Source organism: Nymphalis io, chromosome 11, assembly GCF_905147045.1.
Source record: "Nymphalis io chromosome 11, ilAglIoxx1.1, whole genome shotgun sequence".
NCBI lineage: Eukaryota > Metazoa > Arthropoda > Insecta > Lepidoptera > Nymphalidae > Nymphalis > Nymphalis io.
The window spans coordinates 9,616,657-9,635,072 of record NC_065898.1 but is presented as its reverse complement, the minus strand read 5'-3'; the positions used below and the strand labels follow the sequence as shown (position 1 = coordinate 9,635,072).

At 32.2% G+C, this 18,416-nt stretch overlaps 1 protein-coding gene across 1 annotated transcript; it reads right to left on the bottom strand.

The window, feature by feature from the left end:
* Window positions 1-12,138: 12,138 nt before the first annotated feature.
* Window positions 12,139-13,324, bottom strand: LOC126771965 (enhancer of split mbeta protein-like). The gene has a single exon (XM_050492162.1). The coding sequence runs from the start codon at window positions 13,301-13,303 to the stop codon at window positions 12,563-12,565; it is 741 nt and encodes a 246-aa protein (XP_050348119.1). The 5' UTR covers window positions 13,304-13,324; the 3' UTR covers window positions 12,139-12,562.
* Window positions 13,325-18,416: the final 5,092 nt, after the last annotated feature.

Below are 18,416 nucleotides of genomic sequence, written 5' to 3'. Positions count from 1 at the left end.
TACGCAGGAGATATTATAGTGCACAAGTGTGTGCGCAAACACAGGTGCGCTCTCTATTTCCTAACTCTCATAATCCGATGGGACGGCAATCCGACACGACCGGAAAGAGTTCAGGCGCAGGACCAACGGCTTTACGTGCTTTCCGAGGCACGGGAGTGTACACACTTCCAACTTCCAGACTCCGGGCTGCTACTGAGAATTTTCTGACAGAAAAACCCAATAACTTTTTATTGGCCCGACCTGGGAATTGAACTCAGGACCCTATTTATATATACAGATGTTATAAAGAAATCAGTAAACCGTCAAGAGATTTCTAATCCATTTCCTAAAAATACCCTTATTGTAGTTGTAAGAAGCACTCTCGAGTATTAAGATTTAATGGAGTAGTTGTATACCGTGCTGATTACTAAAATAAATTGTCAATGATTACAACATGAGTTATTTTATTATACGAAATCTCGATGTAATACTATGTACGCATTTAGATTCGTTCTAGAAACTTCCTTTGATTCGAAAGTTAATTCCAATACAACAACTTAAGAAGTTTTAAATATGCAAAATATTTTTGTGTTTTATAAAAACATATACAATTTTATTAATGATATGCAATATTAACCAGAATATAATTCGTTATTGTTAAAAATAGTCTTGAAACCGAATAATCTCATATCATATGTGTCATCTATTTGATACGTGACATTGGCAGAATATTTAAAAAAAATTGTCTATATTGATAGCTGACATGTTAATATTTTGTGTTAATAAACATTGTAAATATATATGAAGTTCGCTCAATTAACTTTTTATCATTTTTAAAAATCTTTCACTGTTGGAAATCTTAATCCGATCATAAACACGTGTGAAACTTAGATGGATTTCTGAAGTAATTATATCTGATTATAGGTATTGAATAAAACTAAAAGCCTTTTCTATAGACGTATTATTATGCGTCTGATGAATGACTGAATCATTCGATTCTTGAGACCAATTATTTTGTCCCAAGAGCAGTTCCAGATGGAACCAGACGGATGGATGATGAATCCAATGGATAGAACACGTTGATGTTAAAAGAAGATCACGTGTTCACATCTGATGTAATAACGCTGAGTTTTCATATTTAAAAATAAGTTTAATATTGATACAGACCTTGGCAAATGAAAATTTCTGATTAAACCTGCACTTCTACCAACTATTCTACCAACCAGCGAGTGGTGCGGTTGACTCCAATTTTTTTTCTTAAACTGAGAAAATAGCTTTTCCTAGCGGTGTTACGCTTTACTTATCACGTTATATACTATGAGTGACCTCTCGACATTTGTTTAGTCATGTTTGCAATTTTGCTAGAATAATACATAAAGATTGGACTCCGATTTTCCCTATAGTTCTTCTTTGCAATTAATAAATTGAATAACAGTCGTCGCCTGGTTGTATTAAAAAGTTTTAATTTTAAAGTGCTTCAAAATATATTTTAAAAAGCATAGCAAGCAAAGCAAGCAAAAGCAGAATTCAATAGCTGGGATATAATTATTATTGTTTTATGAAATGAATATTATTTAATAATAAATAATAATACGATAGATATTTTCGTTATAAATTATGTAAATTAAATTAGTTTTTTTTTTTATGTAATTTTATTGAATTTAGCACATTCACGACCAATAACAGATGCAAATAATTGGGATAGCTAACCGTCTCTTAAGTAGCTGTTCTGTCCGATCTAAAGTACCTAATGAATTGGTGGTAATAACCCAACCAAGTGTGATATTATACGAAACGTTCGTAATGGTTAAGAGATTCAGTGCGTCTCAAGTTGGTTGTGTAATACGGTAGGCAGTGGGGGGCGGACATGCAAATGGCAGGGCTATACTTGGCCGTCCGCGACCGTGGGAAAACTATCGCCTGTGGCGAGCGAAGCACAGGGATGTACTCCTCGCTTAGAAAAGGTTTTATATTTTTTTCATTTGTTGTATATGTGTGTAAGCAATTTCTGTTAATAATAAAATATTTATTACAAAGATCATGGCCAATGCAATTACAGGAAAAATGCACCTCATTTTTCATGTAATAGCAGGAAACGGACCTGAACTTTATTAAAAAAAAAACTAAATTGCGCAATTAGGTAATAGGTATAGTAGGTAAATTCTACTATTTAGTTTGAGATATTTTTTTAATTGCAAAGATAATATACATACTGTTTATATACTTATAGAAAAATCATGATTTTATACAATTAAAAATTATTTAATTATCTGTGACTATTTTTATACAGGCAGATTTTGTGTAATTTTCAAATGAATATATTGTATATGTAATGTAGTCTTGTTAGCGAGGTGAGGGTAGAGTCCAGCCCAAGTTGCTCGTGCAGCGACCACGGGCGCGTGACGACGACGGCGGCGCGCGCCTCGATCACGACGCTGTGACGCGCGACTTGACGCAACCTATCTGCGACCGTGTTGCAAAATTTTGTTCAACTGTTTATCTTAAAACTATATTGGCATTCATTGGAAGATATTTATATTTTCAACGCAGTAAACTATTCGTTATTAAACTTTTGATTCGTTATTCGTTTTTTTTAATATTTAATTTAATTATTAGATTAACTATTCAATGTTAATGGAGATATTATTCTAATCTTAGATTAACTTATAAAATAAATAAATCAGCGAGGTAGCCTATATGTTCCATGTAAGCAATAAAAACAAATTAATTAGGTTATCTTTCTAGTCATTGTTTTCGATACACACATCAATTAATGTTTAATTTAATTTAATGTTAAGAAGTAATGAAACCTTTTATTATAACGTCTAACTGTTCAGATCAATTAACACAAATGTATCATTTTGTTGCGTCGAAAAGCACTTACAGATCGACATATTTCAATCTTCATGTTATACATTAAAGTAATAAAGAAATATACATCTCACTTGTTAAAAAAAGTTAAATAAAAAATTTAAAAACGTGACTGTCGAACTCTATATAAAGTAGGTAAAAAAAATTTTGAAAGATCTCATTTCCTACGGAAGTTTATTAAGTGACCTCGCTGTTATGAATTCACGTCTTCAAAGCAAAAAAACTCACTGGGCGATTCGTCAGATAGCTTCGATATATATATTTTTTTAAATCATTTACATTATAAGAACATTTTTACAATTATTTGTTTGCATTCTAAAACTGGCGATAAGCTTAAACATAGATCCTGATCTCAATTCCTAGCTAGTTCGTAGAGTGCTGAGTTGTGGTTTTCGTTGTAAACCATTTAATTTAGCTAAATTTAATATTTTTCTTGCCCTTCGTGCTCTTTAAGATTTAAATTTTTTGTTTATTTTTTATAGTAGAGGCGATATTTGCCTATAATTCCAAGTAAGTAAGGCAAGAAAGTATGTAAATATTAGCCTTTTCCGAAATCGTTATTAATATTTTTTTCATTTTAATTAATTTATTCGTTTCTATTAATTTAACTACCTTCTTTCTATTTATTTTTGAACCACTATTTGTTGATATTATACCGATAGTCCATTTTTAATAATGTTCTCGCGAACTCAATTAACTCAGTCAAGTGACCGTTGTGTTCAGATTTTGTTTTTCGAATAGTGTTATTTACTAACTGTACTGAAAGCCTCTCATTCATTTTTTGATTATAATCTTTATGACACTAATTTAAATCAAAATTAAACTAACAAAATATTGCAAGCAATTAAATAATATTGATTTGAAAATGTAATTGATTGAGAGAAGAAAAGGAAATAGTTTCAATTTATAAAAAAAATTAAGCTACCCATCAGGGTTTCATACGGGTAGAAATACATAAAACTTATTGAAGGACAAACATTTTTTTTAACTTTCGAAGGCGTGCGCATAAAATTAAATTTTTATAAAGTTTAATCATAATCTGATGAATCATTTAGGAACGCATATATAGATATATGTGTAAGAAGTACAAGAGAGTTGAGATGGCTAAGTGGACAGAGCACGCACTTATCAATTATTTTACCCCCAAATAGTAACACTTTGTATGTCTGTATTTCGGTTTAAGCCGTATGTATTAAGTATAAGAGCCAGTATAATGACAGGCACGCAGGGCTTAACATAATATTATATCTCGTAGTTAGCAGCGCAATGACGGCTTACGGAGAGGCTAATACTTCTTACGCCGACAGCGTTTAAGTAAAGGTACTTACCATTAGGTGACCCATTAGTCCCTCAAACTTCAAAAAATAAATTTAAAAAATCGATTTCAAATTGTTTTTAATTGGAATTTAAGTGTTGAACAAAAAACATCAATACCTGTCGCATATTTTAATAAGCTAAGATTATCCAGTAGAAAATCCATGGGTCATTAAAGATCGTAGGTTCGATTTTGACAAGTTCCACTGAAGTTTCAGGAACGTCACGGTGGAATTAATTCTGGATCAAAATTTTCGTTCGACAGCGGTACATCATAAAAGTTGTTACGTTAAAATGAAATAAAAGTTCAATTTGTTTAATTAATTAAGTTAATTATGGGTTGTTTGATTTGGGGTTCCAAATTATGATATCTGTACATAAACATTTCGTTATTTGATGGTCAATTTTTGTATTCACAAAAGCTTTTTAAAAATAATTTATATTTAACGATGTATAAGTACCGTCACATTACCTTTTACTGTATATCTAACACAAGCAAACAAATAAAATACATATGTGCGAGAATTCAGAACAAATATTTATTTCTATATAATATAAGAATTCAATCATAAAGTTAGCATGAAACGAACTAATGTTTCATTTTATGTACATATAATTAATATATTATCGCAAATAATTTATGAGGAATTAGTTGCACTATTTATTTTTATTTAACTAATACAATTTAATGATCGCGCCACACTTCCGCGGTAAGATAATAACAATAGCGCAGAAAGTATTGTTACGTATAATAAAGTGTTGGATCGGAGAGGGTTACGTAAAATTGGTAGCCGATTCGAATCATCAGAAGAGTAAGGCTTTTACTTTTTTGGTCGTTACGTTTCGACGCGATTGTCGGTTTGTTTTAAGTAATTTATTATTTACACGCAAAAAATGACTTACAATGGACACTGAATAAAACCATTATACAAAAAACTTTAAAATGAATACACAAGTAATGACATAATCTTTTATAAATTCTATGAAATAAATTGCTTGATATAAAACGTTTAACGATCTGATGAGCATATCAATTTACACAAAGTTTTTATACTAAAATGTAATAAAATAATAATGTAAGCTTAATCCAACTATTGTGAAAGATTATACAATAATATAACTTACGCGAGCTCTGAAACCGAAGAATGCAAATGGTTTATATTACTAGTAAGGTATAAAAGTATTTGTACCGTGCTTCTTATTTTAATTTACTTTATTAATTTTATCTTTAATATCAATTTCCATTTCTGGTTTTCCATTTTCCATTTCCAATTCTGGTTAGACAAAAATTGTCATTACTTAATTTTGCTTTAATATCAGCCGTTTTACTCAAAACATTCATTGTGTCATACAAGCACTTTAATTTATGTTCTTTGTAACATGAGACTTGGTCTAGTGGTTAGCTTATGGGTTGCAGGTCAGTCATCTACTGGTTACGCACCCTGGGAATTATCGGTAGGTATTATTTGAAGTGCTTGCATGGCCGTGGTGAAGGACTCAATGAGTAAGCCTATGTGGCCTGCCTTTCAGGAGTATCTGGGGAAATTCTGATTCCACTGTTGAAACTATCGTAATTTTGTGATACATAATCACAAAATTACGACATTTGTGATATAAATATAGATTACGTTTTTACAGAAATCGTTTATATATAACATAAAGTGAATAACTGTTTCAATTAAAGTTTATATCCTTTGTGTTTATAGTATGTTGTTGTTATATAGAATAAGTGGATTTTAAGAAGTGCGCCACTGCTAGTTACCTACATGTGATTACTTTGTGCGTATAAATTAACTTGCTCATAGATAAACATATTGAGGAATCCAACAACATGTGGGATGAAATAGTGCTACATATATATTTTAATAATCCACAGTGAAGCAGCGGAGCAGCTTGGAAATACCTCTAAGTCATACCCGTAAAAGGAGACGTTCTCACCTCTTTGCTCAGCCGTATGACATCTACGAATTGTAAATTTAATATTTTAAAATTTAACATATATTAAGGCGAAGCTTCCATAGGATAAATATATATAATATATAATATAAATATAAATAGAATATATAAATAGGATAAATAAATATATATAAAGAACATTAATAATTCTTTTTATATATATATATTAATGTTCTTTATTATTAACTATTAATAACTAATTATTTCAATTTGTGATTTTTCCGTAGCTGACGTAAACTGACATTGAATTTCTTTAGCTTCCGCGTATCCATTGTATATTTGAAGGTGATTTGTTACATTGTATTTATATTTAATTAAAGCTTTCCTATTAATGACGGAAAACAATAATATATATTTATCGAATTGATTGATTTTAAAGAAAAATCTTATAAACTGCGGTGATCATATAATTGATATATGGTTTGTAATAGTATATTATGTAAAAGATATATTCATTTCATAACAGTGAATTAAAGGCTTCTAATATAAGCAATCTGTAAATAAATTGCAAGCATAGTTAATAACGTAGTATATGTATGTTATTGGACAAAATTTAAATATCTTTCAAATAATTAGACTATAATACAAAAAATTTTGAATCGTAAATTTATTAAAGATAAGCTTACCGCCATTTTAGAATATAGATTCCACTGAAAATAGCTGTTAAGAACTAATTGAGGAGCCATTATTATTGAATAGATAACAGTAAATACATTTGTTATTGTTTTTTATTATATTTCGCATTTATCCTTCATGTTGATATTAACAACAAATATTTGATGAAAGTGGGTGCAATAACAATATATACCTATGTCAGCCCTGCACGTACCCGGTTTATAAGTTATACTAATAAGTATAGATGAATTAAGCATTTATATATGTACCTTATTATATTATTCAAAAATTAAAAAAAAAACATATACACACATTTGTAGGTATTTTTCTGCTCGAGTGAAACCAATATCTTAAAGCTAGATAATTGAACAACTGAGGTTACTTTTACGTACATATATGTATATAGAGAAATTTAATATAAAAGAAACATTTAAAAGCTCTTACACATCACAATCAATTAAATACAATCGTGATCTCATATTCTGTTTTGTTACACTTAAATCAAATATCTCACGGCTATAACTAAATTCGAATTGCGATCCGGACTCCGTGGCGTTTTCACCGGCGCAGGCGCTTCCCACGGCCGCGCACGCAACGAGACCCAATTAGAATGGATCGGGCTAATTTTTGAGTGCGCGTGCGCATAGGACTGCTGCAATCGTTACATTCAGCCAATTATATTATCAGTTTAATAATTTACCTGTAATGTTTGTTAACATCAATTGTATAAATTAAACGTCCATTACAAGGTCTTATAAAAATGCTCAACTTCAGATTTTAATATCTCAAATTAAATCATGTATCGATATATCTGTTGGACGTCCCTAGTTAGTATGAAAGCTAGGCAATCAAAATTGCAACAATTAAATACTAATAATCGTGACGAGACCGTCTAGCGTGCCATTGGTTATAAAGAAACACCAAAACAACAAATCGGAGGCGATTAACCTTTCTTTAAGTATTTAACTTTTCTTACTTTTTTTATTGCTACCATTAACACGGAGAGCAAACATGGTTGTTACATCAATAACAGGAAATTGCTGTATTGATGATACCGTTGGCTAAATACAATGTATTGTTAAAATTTTATAAGCGTGTAAGTTTTAAGTCGTAGAGTTTAATCTTTATAACATGTAAGCGGATTTTATTACACAAGCAAACAACATAATTTCATAATATATGTGAAAGTTTATATGTCCTTTTACAACTGAAACATCAGTACATAATTGAACAGAAAATCGTTTTGATTAGTAACTTTTTTTTGCTATAATTTTCAGTATGTTTTTAATTTTAATAGCGATGGAATGGATTTTTCTAATTTTATTGTATTTTTAATACAATAAAATTAGAAAAATCCATCCCATCGCATCGCATCGGGTTAAACTGAGATTGTAATTTTTTTTTGTGGCACATTTACGAATACCTTTGCTATAAATTCTTAGTACAAATGTCGGGTAAGGAAAATAAAATTTAATGGGGTATCCTGTCTAAGCTTTCTCAGTTGCATGCTGGTAGTTTAGAAATTAAGTATTAGTATTTACATTGCATCAGAAACTATGTAAAGCCGATTGATCCTGAGCCTGAACTCTTACCAATCGTGTCGCGTTGCGGTCCCATCTGATAATGAGAGTGAGATAGGAGTGTACTTGTGCAATTAATTTCGTGCGTGATTGGCTAATCTCAGCTTAGAATGGCCGCGGTGGCCGAAGACGGTCAGGAGGTCATCATTTCATTTATTTTCATGCTGCTTAAATTTAAATAAAATTATAATATTATTTTAAATCTATTAATTTTTTTTCAACAAAAACAAAAAGTATAAAATATCAGTGAGAAATATTACGTTACTTCGTCGATTTCGAGTATCGATCGGAGCTCTTATTCACTTAAACTTTTGAATTTCGAAATTATATTAATTGCAAGAAAGTAGTTTGTTTAAAAAAAATAAAAACACCAATCAAAGATCTCGTACTATAATGACTTCACATAAAATGCCTTTTAATTATGTATGAAACGCAAGGCTTGTCTGTTAATTCGAGGAGCTAAGACGCAGTTAGTTATATTTTCCTGTTATTTCTACATTTTTATTACATTCGAATTCAAGGTTATGAAAAGGATTGCGAATATATACATATGTCGAAGTAAGATGAAAATAGTCACGTTTTCATACAGTTGTTCCTTATTTATTATCAACGACTATTAAATTAAAAAGTAATCATTTTATGTGTTCCTAAACTAAAATTGGCTCATTGTGATTAAATAAAATACATACTTAGTCGACTGCAAATAACTGAATTATTATTAATTTTATTTTAGACTACAACTGCTTCCTTATAATTTAAATATTTTATATGTATAATATTAATAGACATTGTATTTGTTAATATCGCAGACATATAGACTAATGTCAACTGGAAGAGGTCCTATTTTGGGATCTGATATTTAAGTCATATTAACTAATACGAACTCCAGGCTTTTTATCATCTATATATTCTTGTATTGTGTAATAAGCCTTATAAATATATTTTATTAACATTAAGATGCCTCACCGTATCCCACGGTAGATATCCCGTAGAATGTACATTGTTTGCACTGAACAAACTTGACGGTGACGGTGTCCCTTCTGTGCCTTATTTACAGACGAACGGAACAACTAGCTTTCGCCCGCTGCTTTGCCCGCTTGTATAGTAGGGAGGGGGGGGGGGTTAGGTATGACAAACAACATGACTGTACTTAGTACTGTGTTATTGTTTCTTTTTGGGTTTTTTTTTTGTAATAAATCTGTATTAAAAATAGTAAACCAGCACTCTTAAGGCGTGTAGATACCAGTCAGCTTTTTTTGCGTTGATACATTGTCCTAGAGCAAGGACAACTTTCAGGACATTTCTTCTAATATTTTAATTAAAAAAACATTATTTGAGAAAACGCCGAACCGATCGGACGTATTGTTGCAAGCTACAAAGTGCATAATTTCTTTTGTATAAATAAACAAAAGAATATTCCGATTGAAGTATAACAATGAGCGAAATATAACGTGTGATCTAAGTTATTGACTATGGCGGGTCAAGTTATAATAAACGAGTTTTTGACTTTTGTTCAAAATAAAATTGATATCTTGGATGAATTAAGCATTGTGCAAGTTTGTGTCACAAATATCACAGATGCTGAAATCGAAAACGGAAAAGAAATATTATACAATAGATGATGCGATCGTGGCGTAAGAAATGTACAGAGAAAGAGTGAAGATAAGAAAATAAAGAACATTAAGCACGTCATAAAATTATTAAAGGAAGTCGACCCGGATGTTCAACCGACTTTTGTGGCAAAGGATTTAAATCGCTTGCCACCAGTTTCCTTCGATAATGTGGACGTAACTCGGTTACTTAAAGATATGGCTATAATGAGAACAGAGTTATCGGAACTTAAAATGAAATTCAACCTTGAGCTGGCAGATTTTAGGAATACATTTAAATCGCGTAAAGATCGAGGTAACAGTATACCTCAGACAGTAACTAATCCAGAAATGGTAAAAAATGTACAGTCTATAAAACCTCCGCTACCGCCTATGTCTGCACCACAACCTGAGTGCGTACACGAAGAAGCTGCACCTAATTCCCGTATACCCACATATCGTGATATTGTGTATAGTGACGATCGCTCGCGTCAAGCGAAATGCGCCCGTATGAAAAATGTAATTACGGATGGGATTTCTGGGGCTGCTAATCATTCGGTTGCGCGCGATTTACCAGCAACGTTCAAAGTTAAAGTACCCACAGATGATGAGTTTCAAATTGTGAAGAATAGAAAACGTTAAAATAAAATTTCGAATATGAAAGGGACGTATTCCGCTCAATGCAAGATACAAGTCGCGGAATGTTCGATTTATATCTCTCGCGCCTTAAAAACTGTAACAGAGTCCGATATTAAGGAACATATTCACGATATGGGACAGGAGTGCCTTAGTGTTGAACGTGGAAGACGTTACAAGACAGCACAAGGACTCTGCTTTTAATTCGTTTAAGGTCAAGATACACGCAAGAAGGATGAGTACATTTTTAGAACCAATTTTTGGCCCGCAGTATTAGTATACCGACGCTTTAGAGAACGACACACACTGAATTCTTTAAATAATAAATAATATGGGTAGTACGACCAGAACAAATATCACATTAAGCACATTTAACTGTCGTTCTATTAAAAGATCTGTCGAACAAGTAAGAGACCTGTCTAACGATAATAAAGTAAGAAATTAGTAAAAAATTTTATTTTATTTTTGAATCTCAATTATATGGACCTTTGTTATCTGAGAATAAATGATTATTATTATTATTAAGGTTTTAATATTAAAAAGTATAGAATGAGCAAAGCTGTCACCTATTATGATACTAGTAATTATTGTATTACAAACAAATGAAATTTATTTTGCTTAACATATTGTTATATACATTTTAATTTCAATTTGAAAACTAAAATAATATTCTAAGATATTAAGTAAAATTGTAAAGCTAATTTTAGCGTTCACAAATATTCGATTGTCGTAATTAACTGTATTTAATACACAAAATGCTATATACTTTTCATTTCCATAAATTGCTTAAGCAATACAATGGTAATCGGAATTTGCGTTAATATGGCAATTTAATATATTTTGTTGTTTTGCTGCTTGCTGTTAATATTTTCTAATATTCTTATTATGTAATGTGTTGTTTGTAAGTCGAAGAAATTGTTTTCATTATTGCATATTTTTTAACACCAGTATTGTTGTATATTAGCTAATTATTTAATTTTTATTATAATTGTTAATGCGTGATTATTTTACAATTTTAATTAACTAAATATCAAGTTCCACAGTTTTTGTATAATAAAATAGTAAAAATAAATAAAAAATATATTGAGATTAGTTTTGCAATCATCAATTTTGTCGAAAATAAAATAATGTCGGTCTCGAAGAACCGTTCGTAACGGCTGATGTTCGCGATAGTACGACAGCGTGAGAACTGACATTTACCCGAGTGACTCTTGAATATTTCATGATTACACTTTTATTGTTCATTGTACCAACTTGTTCCACCTTCCTATAATTATACTACGATGAATCATTTCGATGATCACAATACGTTTTACATAAAGCTATAAATGTAGAATAAAAAAAAAATTTCACAAAGGTGAACGGTTTGAATTGTGTTTATTTTTTATCCGAACATTCACTCATTCCACCATCATCCAGTTTTGTTCGACATCGTAATATTATAATTCACATTGAAGTCGGATTTAATTTAATTCGAATTATAGATTCTTGTTTTAATACTAAATCCAATATTATGTATACTAATGAGATAAAAGGGATTAAGTGACCGTTCACCGTCAACTTGGAAACTATAACGGGTTTTAACTAAAACAAATATATTATAATATACAACCTCTTTATTATTCTCTTTTCATTCACTATTATAGCGATGTATATTCTAAAGCATATGTCTTTACATAGACCTAACAAACTCCTGTTCGAGTAGAGTCTACAAATATGTATCACAGTATTAACTTAGGTACTACGCTAAACTATGGTACTTCTTATCATTTTAACAAGTAAATGCATAACCGACGCGGAAGATGTTGAAGTTAGGAATATAAAAATAACAGTTAACTCGTAAAAACAAAACCTTATTTTATTAAATTAAAAACAAAACTCCAACAAGCAAAGCGAGTTCATGCATAATTTTCTAACACATCGGTTCTAGGAACGTTAACGGTATCAAACAACAAAACATTCGTAACTATCACACTGGTGTCACAGTCCTGGACGTGGAGGAGATCACGAGGTGGCGGTGGGTCACCACGGCCGCCACATCGACTGGGCGGAGTCTGATTCGGAGGCGGGGCTGTGTGGCGGTGAGGGCGGTGCATATGCTCTCTTCGTTCCAATCGTTTCCACGTCAATCGGTTCCTCAGCCTGTCTTTTAACTCCTCGTTCTCCTATTGACGTCCTTTGAAGGACTTGTGCTGCAGCCGGTGCTGGTGCTATCGCTTGCACTGGAGTAGGTCTTGCCACAGCACCAGGCGCAAGCGGCTGAGGTTGCACAACTGGAGGAGCTTCTAATCTTCTTATACAATTGCTCAAATGCTGAAGCAACCTCGCTCCAGCTTGAGGATCAACTGGGCCTTGTCGATGCATCGCATTAGCTGCAACAGTAGCGTTGGTGATAAACTGTGACACTTCCGTAGCACATTGAGCGAATCCCGCACGAAAACGTTCAGCGTATGACATTTCTGGTTTAAGCACTAACTGTCCTCTTCGTTTCAGGCTGTGGAGATGGCGTACTGTGAGTTCCAATATGTCAGCTTTCTCCAACTTCGAGACGTTTTCTCCTTCAGCTTGGAGCGCGGTCACCATGAGATCTTTGAGTTCGTCAAGACAACGATTGATACGAGCGCGTCGCTTTCTTTCAAGCATTGGTTTCATAACTTTTCTGTATTGGTAAGTACGGGAAACGGGCTCCTCGTCAGGATGCGCGTGCGACGGCGGATGGAAAGCCCCATGCGGCGGGGACATAGTGCGTGTGGGAAGGATCATTATTGTTGCTCTCGCGGCGGGTTGTGAGCGAATGGCGCGCGCGCTGCTCACCGCTCTGCTTTTATGCGCCCTACACCGATTGTGGCAAAGCGCCCGTGATAAAAATAGGGGTGGCACGCAATATATTATTTGAATTATATTCATAGTATGAAAAAAATATATTTTATTTTATATATGAGCTAGAAATATAAAGATTTTATATATGCATAACTGTATTTTTAAATATTACTATAATATGTACCTGTTAGCTATTAATATTGATAGAAGATCAATCTATCTTAATATTTGTAAAACATTTTAATAAGCGGTTAAGGAGACTATCCTAATTTCTAACCGACTTTTTAGTACTTTTTGATTCAAATAAAAAAAAATATGAAAAAAGTAAAGAGATGTATAAAAAATACTGTTACATTACTAATTTTGTATACAAACAAATTTTAATGAAATCCTTTACACTAGCATTTCTGCTATCACTTCGACGTTTGTTCGTTTATTATTCGTATAATAGCGTGTATATTTATAATTTGCTTTACATGATTATAAATTTTTATTATTTTCTAATTTTAATGATATTTTCTAAACAACATTTCTACTTCATTAAAAAACTAAAAAAGTTGTAATAATAATTGTATCTAAAAATATTCTCAAATATTTTCTACCATTAAAGAACAGCTGCTCGAAGAGTTTCTTCAGGGGAGTCAGCTGATGGCACCTGGCCAGCACGTTCCCACGCGCACCCTCCTTAAAAGCTGCAGGCTCAGTAAGACGCTCCCCTTGACGCGAGTCAATGACGTAATGACATCAATGACGTCATACGCGTAAATCCCCTAACGACTCGTGGCTATATATTAAATCACTGTCAATAACAATTTATTTCATTTTTAACAAATAATAATTACAGTGTTAGTAGACGTACTATTCTTATGATTTTTATTATGAAATATGTATCTAAATTAATTAATTTTTATATGGTTTTGTGTGTTAGAAAAATTATTGCATGTTCATATAATATCTGACTCCTTTCCTTTTTTTGTATGTATTAAAATTTGTATTGTATAATTAAAATTCTGTGTAGCAGCCCTGCAGCACGCTCACAGGTCCCGCGACACGCGGCGTGTTATCGTCGGTCATACAGACAGACAAGACGGATAGAAATTGCTATACAAACTTTTTACTGGTTAGGTACATAAAATTATCAGCTTAGAAAACGTTTGATGGCTTTGTATGAGTTTGTGACAGTATGAAAGTTATACCATGATCTACTTTGATATACTGATTATTATTATTGAAAGCTTAAAGTAATTCATCGATGTGATAAAATGATAACAACTTCAAACGAGCTTGATTAGTAAAAGAAAGTATAATCTTGATAATTTTGAAAAAGAAAATGAATCAACTTAGTTGCAAAAAGTGTACTTTTCATAAAAATCAACACGGAAATATATATTTCCCGCGTGTTCTAGATTCGTATAACAATTTCGCAATATCATGAATCTATCAGTGTCACTAATAATTTATCTACTGCTTTGTACTTATAAGAACAACTCATCTTAATTAGTCACAAAAACAATAACATTCGCTTTATCGGTGTAAAGGTGTGAGTTTGTTCCCAGCACCGCTAGTCGACTCGACACCGACCCATTGTGCGGTCGAAACTGCCGTGACGCTACTTACTCCAATTCTGTCTTGAACAGCTAGACATCGAAACGTCTTAAGTTACTAAGGAGCCTTTTCGACAGGCGAAAAGTACCGCTCACTGCGGCCCCTCGTCGCTTCCGACGTTTTAGTATCACACCTTCATTATCGATCCAAAGCAGAAGGGCGTAAGTAGCAGATAATTCTATACAGAAGCGGGCATTCTTCCTCGCGCCGCGATGTCGTGGGAAAGCCCGTGCCGCGCGCGTTCCCACACACTCGGCCGGCACAAGCCAACCGATAAATTATCATAATTCCATTGTGAGTGAGACGGTACTAAGAAATTTTATACTTCATCAATCGCTGCGTTGAATATATTAGCGCGTGGACAGAGGCTTTGTTGACTCGGTGACGCAAGTATTTCGGACCCACCGGGGTCGCATTTACATCATGTATATAACTATTATTATGTTTTATAATAGTGCCAATTCCTACTAGATATTGTGGTTTTTAATGTGAGCAATTTCAGCGTGTGTATCTAGGAAGCATATCGCAACCCACGCATTCTTTGTGGTTAGATAAAAATTTAAATTAGGTACGTTGATACAAATGCTCAACATAAGTATACTCGTAGATTCTTTTGTTTATTATTATTAGCAGCCAATGAAAATATTACATTATTTGCAACGTTTTATATTAACAGTGGACGACGAAGGGTTGATGATTATGGTAATGTAAATGAATGAGTTTATTAATCAATCATTATTTCTTATTACTAATACATTTAGTAATATTGTCTTTAAAAGTAAGCAAATAAAAAACATATGATAGTTCCACATTAAATGTGGGTAGGAAATACTCCGCTTGTATTTATAAAGAAAAGGGAAAGGTCAAATAACAGTGGCTCTCAACCCAGACATACATTCCAGAGAAGCGCATACACAATGCATACACTTTGATAACTATTACATATGTAATCTATAATTGCCGTTATATATTTAAACTGAATGGCAAATTCAGTCCAAAATTTTGAAAATATTTTTAATAATATGTCTAATATTTAATCTAATAATAAAATAAATAATATCTAATAAGATACAATTATTATTTGTCATATTACAATATTAATGAATTATGGAGGATAATGGAACTCCATTATATGGAGGTAAAGTCCCCTTAATACTGGTGACATTTTCTCGTTTTAATCGTCAAACTAATAACAGACTCTTGGGTACCCAATCGCCTCAGAGTTTTTTTTATAACGATTTTTTTTTTAATTGGATCAATGTGGTTTTTTATAAATTGTTTCACAGTAAATGGGAAAGTATTACAAATGGTGGGAAGTTATTATTGTAAGAACTGTATTCGTAAGTTAAATTTTAAAGCTTTTGTCAACTACGGGATATTGGATAAAGATACTATAAACATAATTACTAAGTTTTTAGAATAAGCACGTAATTTTAGATTTTATGAATTAATAGCCATTATAAATATTTTTATAATCGCTATTAACCTTTGAATATTCATTATTAACCAATAAATGTTTCTATTTTACCTCACGTGTTAAAAAATACATTTATAATGTAATTCTCAGCAGGCGTCATATATTGTTTTTTTTTTAAGACGTCCTTCTGAATATTGCTAAAAATTTCTCGACACAGCCGGTTCGATAAGTACAAGATAAATAGTTACTATACTTTTAAATTTAAAATAAAATTAAAATATTGCTTCGTGGTTTTTTTTATTTGCTATAGATATTAAAACATTATTCCGAATGAAAATAATATTTAAATAAAAATTTTAATTATCACTCTGGATGTTGCAAAATCAATAATGTATTTATAAATATTCATATTTGGGGAAATATATAAAACGTGTAATATTGAATAAATAACACGGCCAAAAAACGATAAAGAATGTATTTATAAAACCGTGAGAAAAATCAAAGTTGAATTTTGATTTTATTAATAAAACATAATAGTTGTACTAAAGGAAATAGAACGGACGCGAATTAGAATTCACTTGATTTTAACTGGTAATAGGGCTTTGTGGAAGCTTATTTGAGTAGGTACCTACTCATCACATATTCTATCGCCAAGCGGCAATACTTTATATGGTGTGTTCTAGCTTTAAGGGTGAGTGAACCAGTGTAACAGGCACAAGGGTCATAAAAACTTGGTTCCCATTGTTGGTGGTGCATTGAATATCAATGGGTGACCTCTTACCATCAGGTGGCTCATGTTTCAATCCGCGTACCAGCTATATATTGAAACAAATAGTATATAAAACATGAGAGAAACGCAATCTTGTGAAATTGTAATATCTCAGTAATTAACCTGATATAATATTGTTAGTATGTAAAAAGAAAATTTGGCAATTGTCTGTTAAATAGTTTATTCTATTTTAATAAGAGCAGTGCTGTAAGAACTCACCTCGTATCTCACTCGTGTTATAATGAAAACCGACATACGGCGATACGATATTTTGATGTGTGTGTGCCTGAAATATTATATCAAATATCTGTTTCTGATAGTACCCTTATCAGAATCGTAATCAATCAAACCCAGTACTAAATTTTCATGCGCTTAATTTGTGCTTATAATTTATTTCGCTTAATGTTGAAGGACTTCTGTCACATTTGAATCCACTAACCCGCATCAGAGCAGCGTGGTGGGAACAAGCTACAAGCCTTCTCAAGAGCAAGCCTTAGTCCAGCAGTGACGGCTGTTACTTTTACTTTATATCACTTTCTGACATTTCGCGATCAGTTTCTGCGCTGACGAGTTTCGAATTTATTCTTACAAAATGCCTCTCACAGTAATGTTTATATAGCCTGGCAATTATTATATTTTATATATTTTTATTCACATCCTCGCATAGTATGACCAAAGCTAGGCATATTTATGCATTACCGAATATATCTCCAACTCCACGGCGATTAAACGACGTAGCAATCAAATATTTGTAGTTTAGGGTGTACTGAACTCGCAAGCGTTATATTTACACAACAATAACGTGTTTTAATCTATAAAAAAAATCAATATTAAACTGTTTACACGAGACACTTGATATGGAAAATATATTTTATCAGAAGTATTAGAATCAACAGGTTGTCGCACCTGGCCGCACCCTGATTTAGTGTTCCAAGTATAAATGCGTAGGTTGCACCTGGAAAGAACCTATTTTGAAAACACGGAAAAAAGATAGGTATGATATAAACGGATAAAATAAATACACGTTATTTAAATTTTTGGATAAGGCTGTTTTAATCTTTCAGTAGTTAGGCGAGTTAAAGAAAAGTAGATAGAAATATGCAATCACTGAATTAGGAATTATGTACACTATAGGGTTCATGAGTTATTGTATCTATAGATCTTAAGGACTGTCTCGTTGAATTATAAACGGATATAAGGCCACATATCCCAAGGTCCTGGGTTCAAGCAAAAGGCCAACAAAGAGTTTCTGTAAGTTTCAGTAG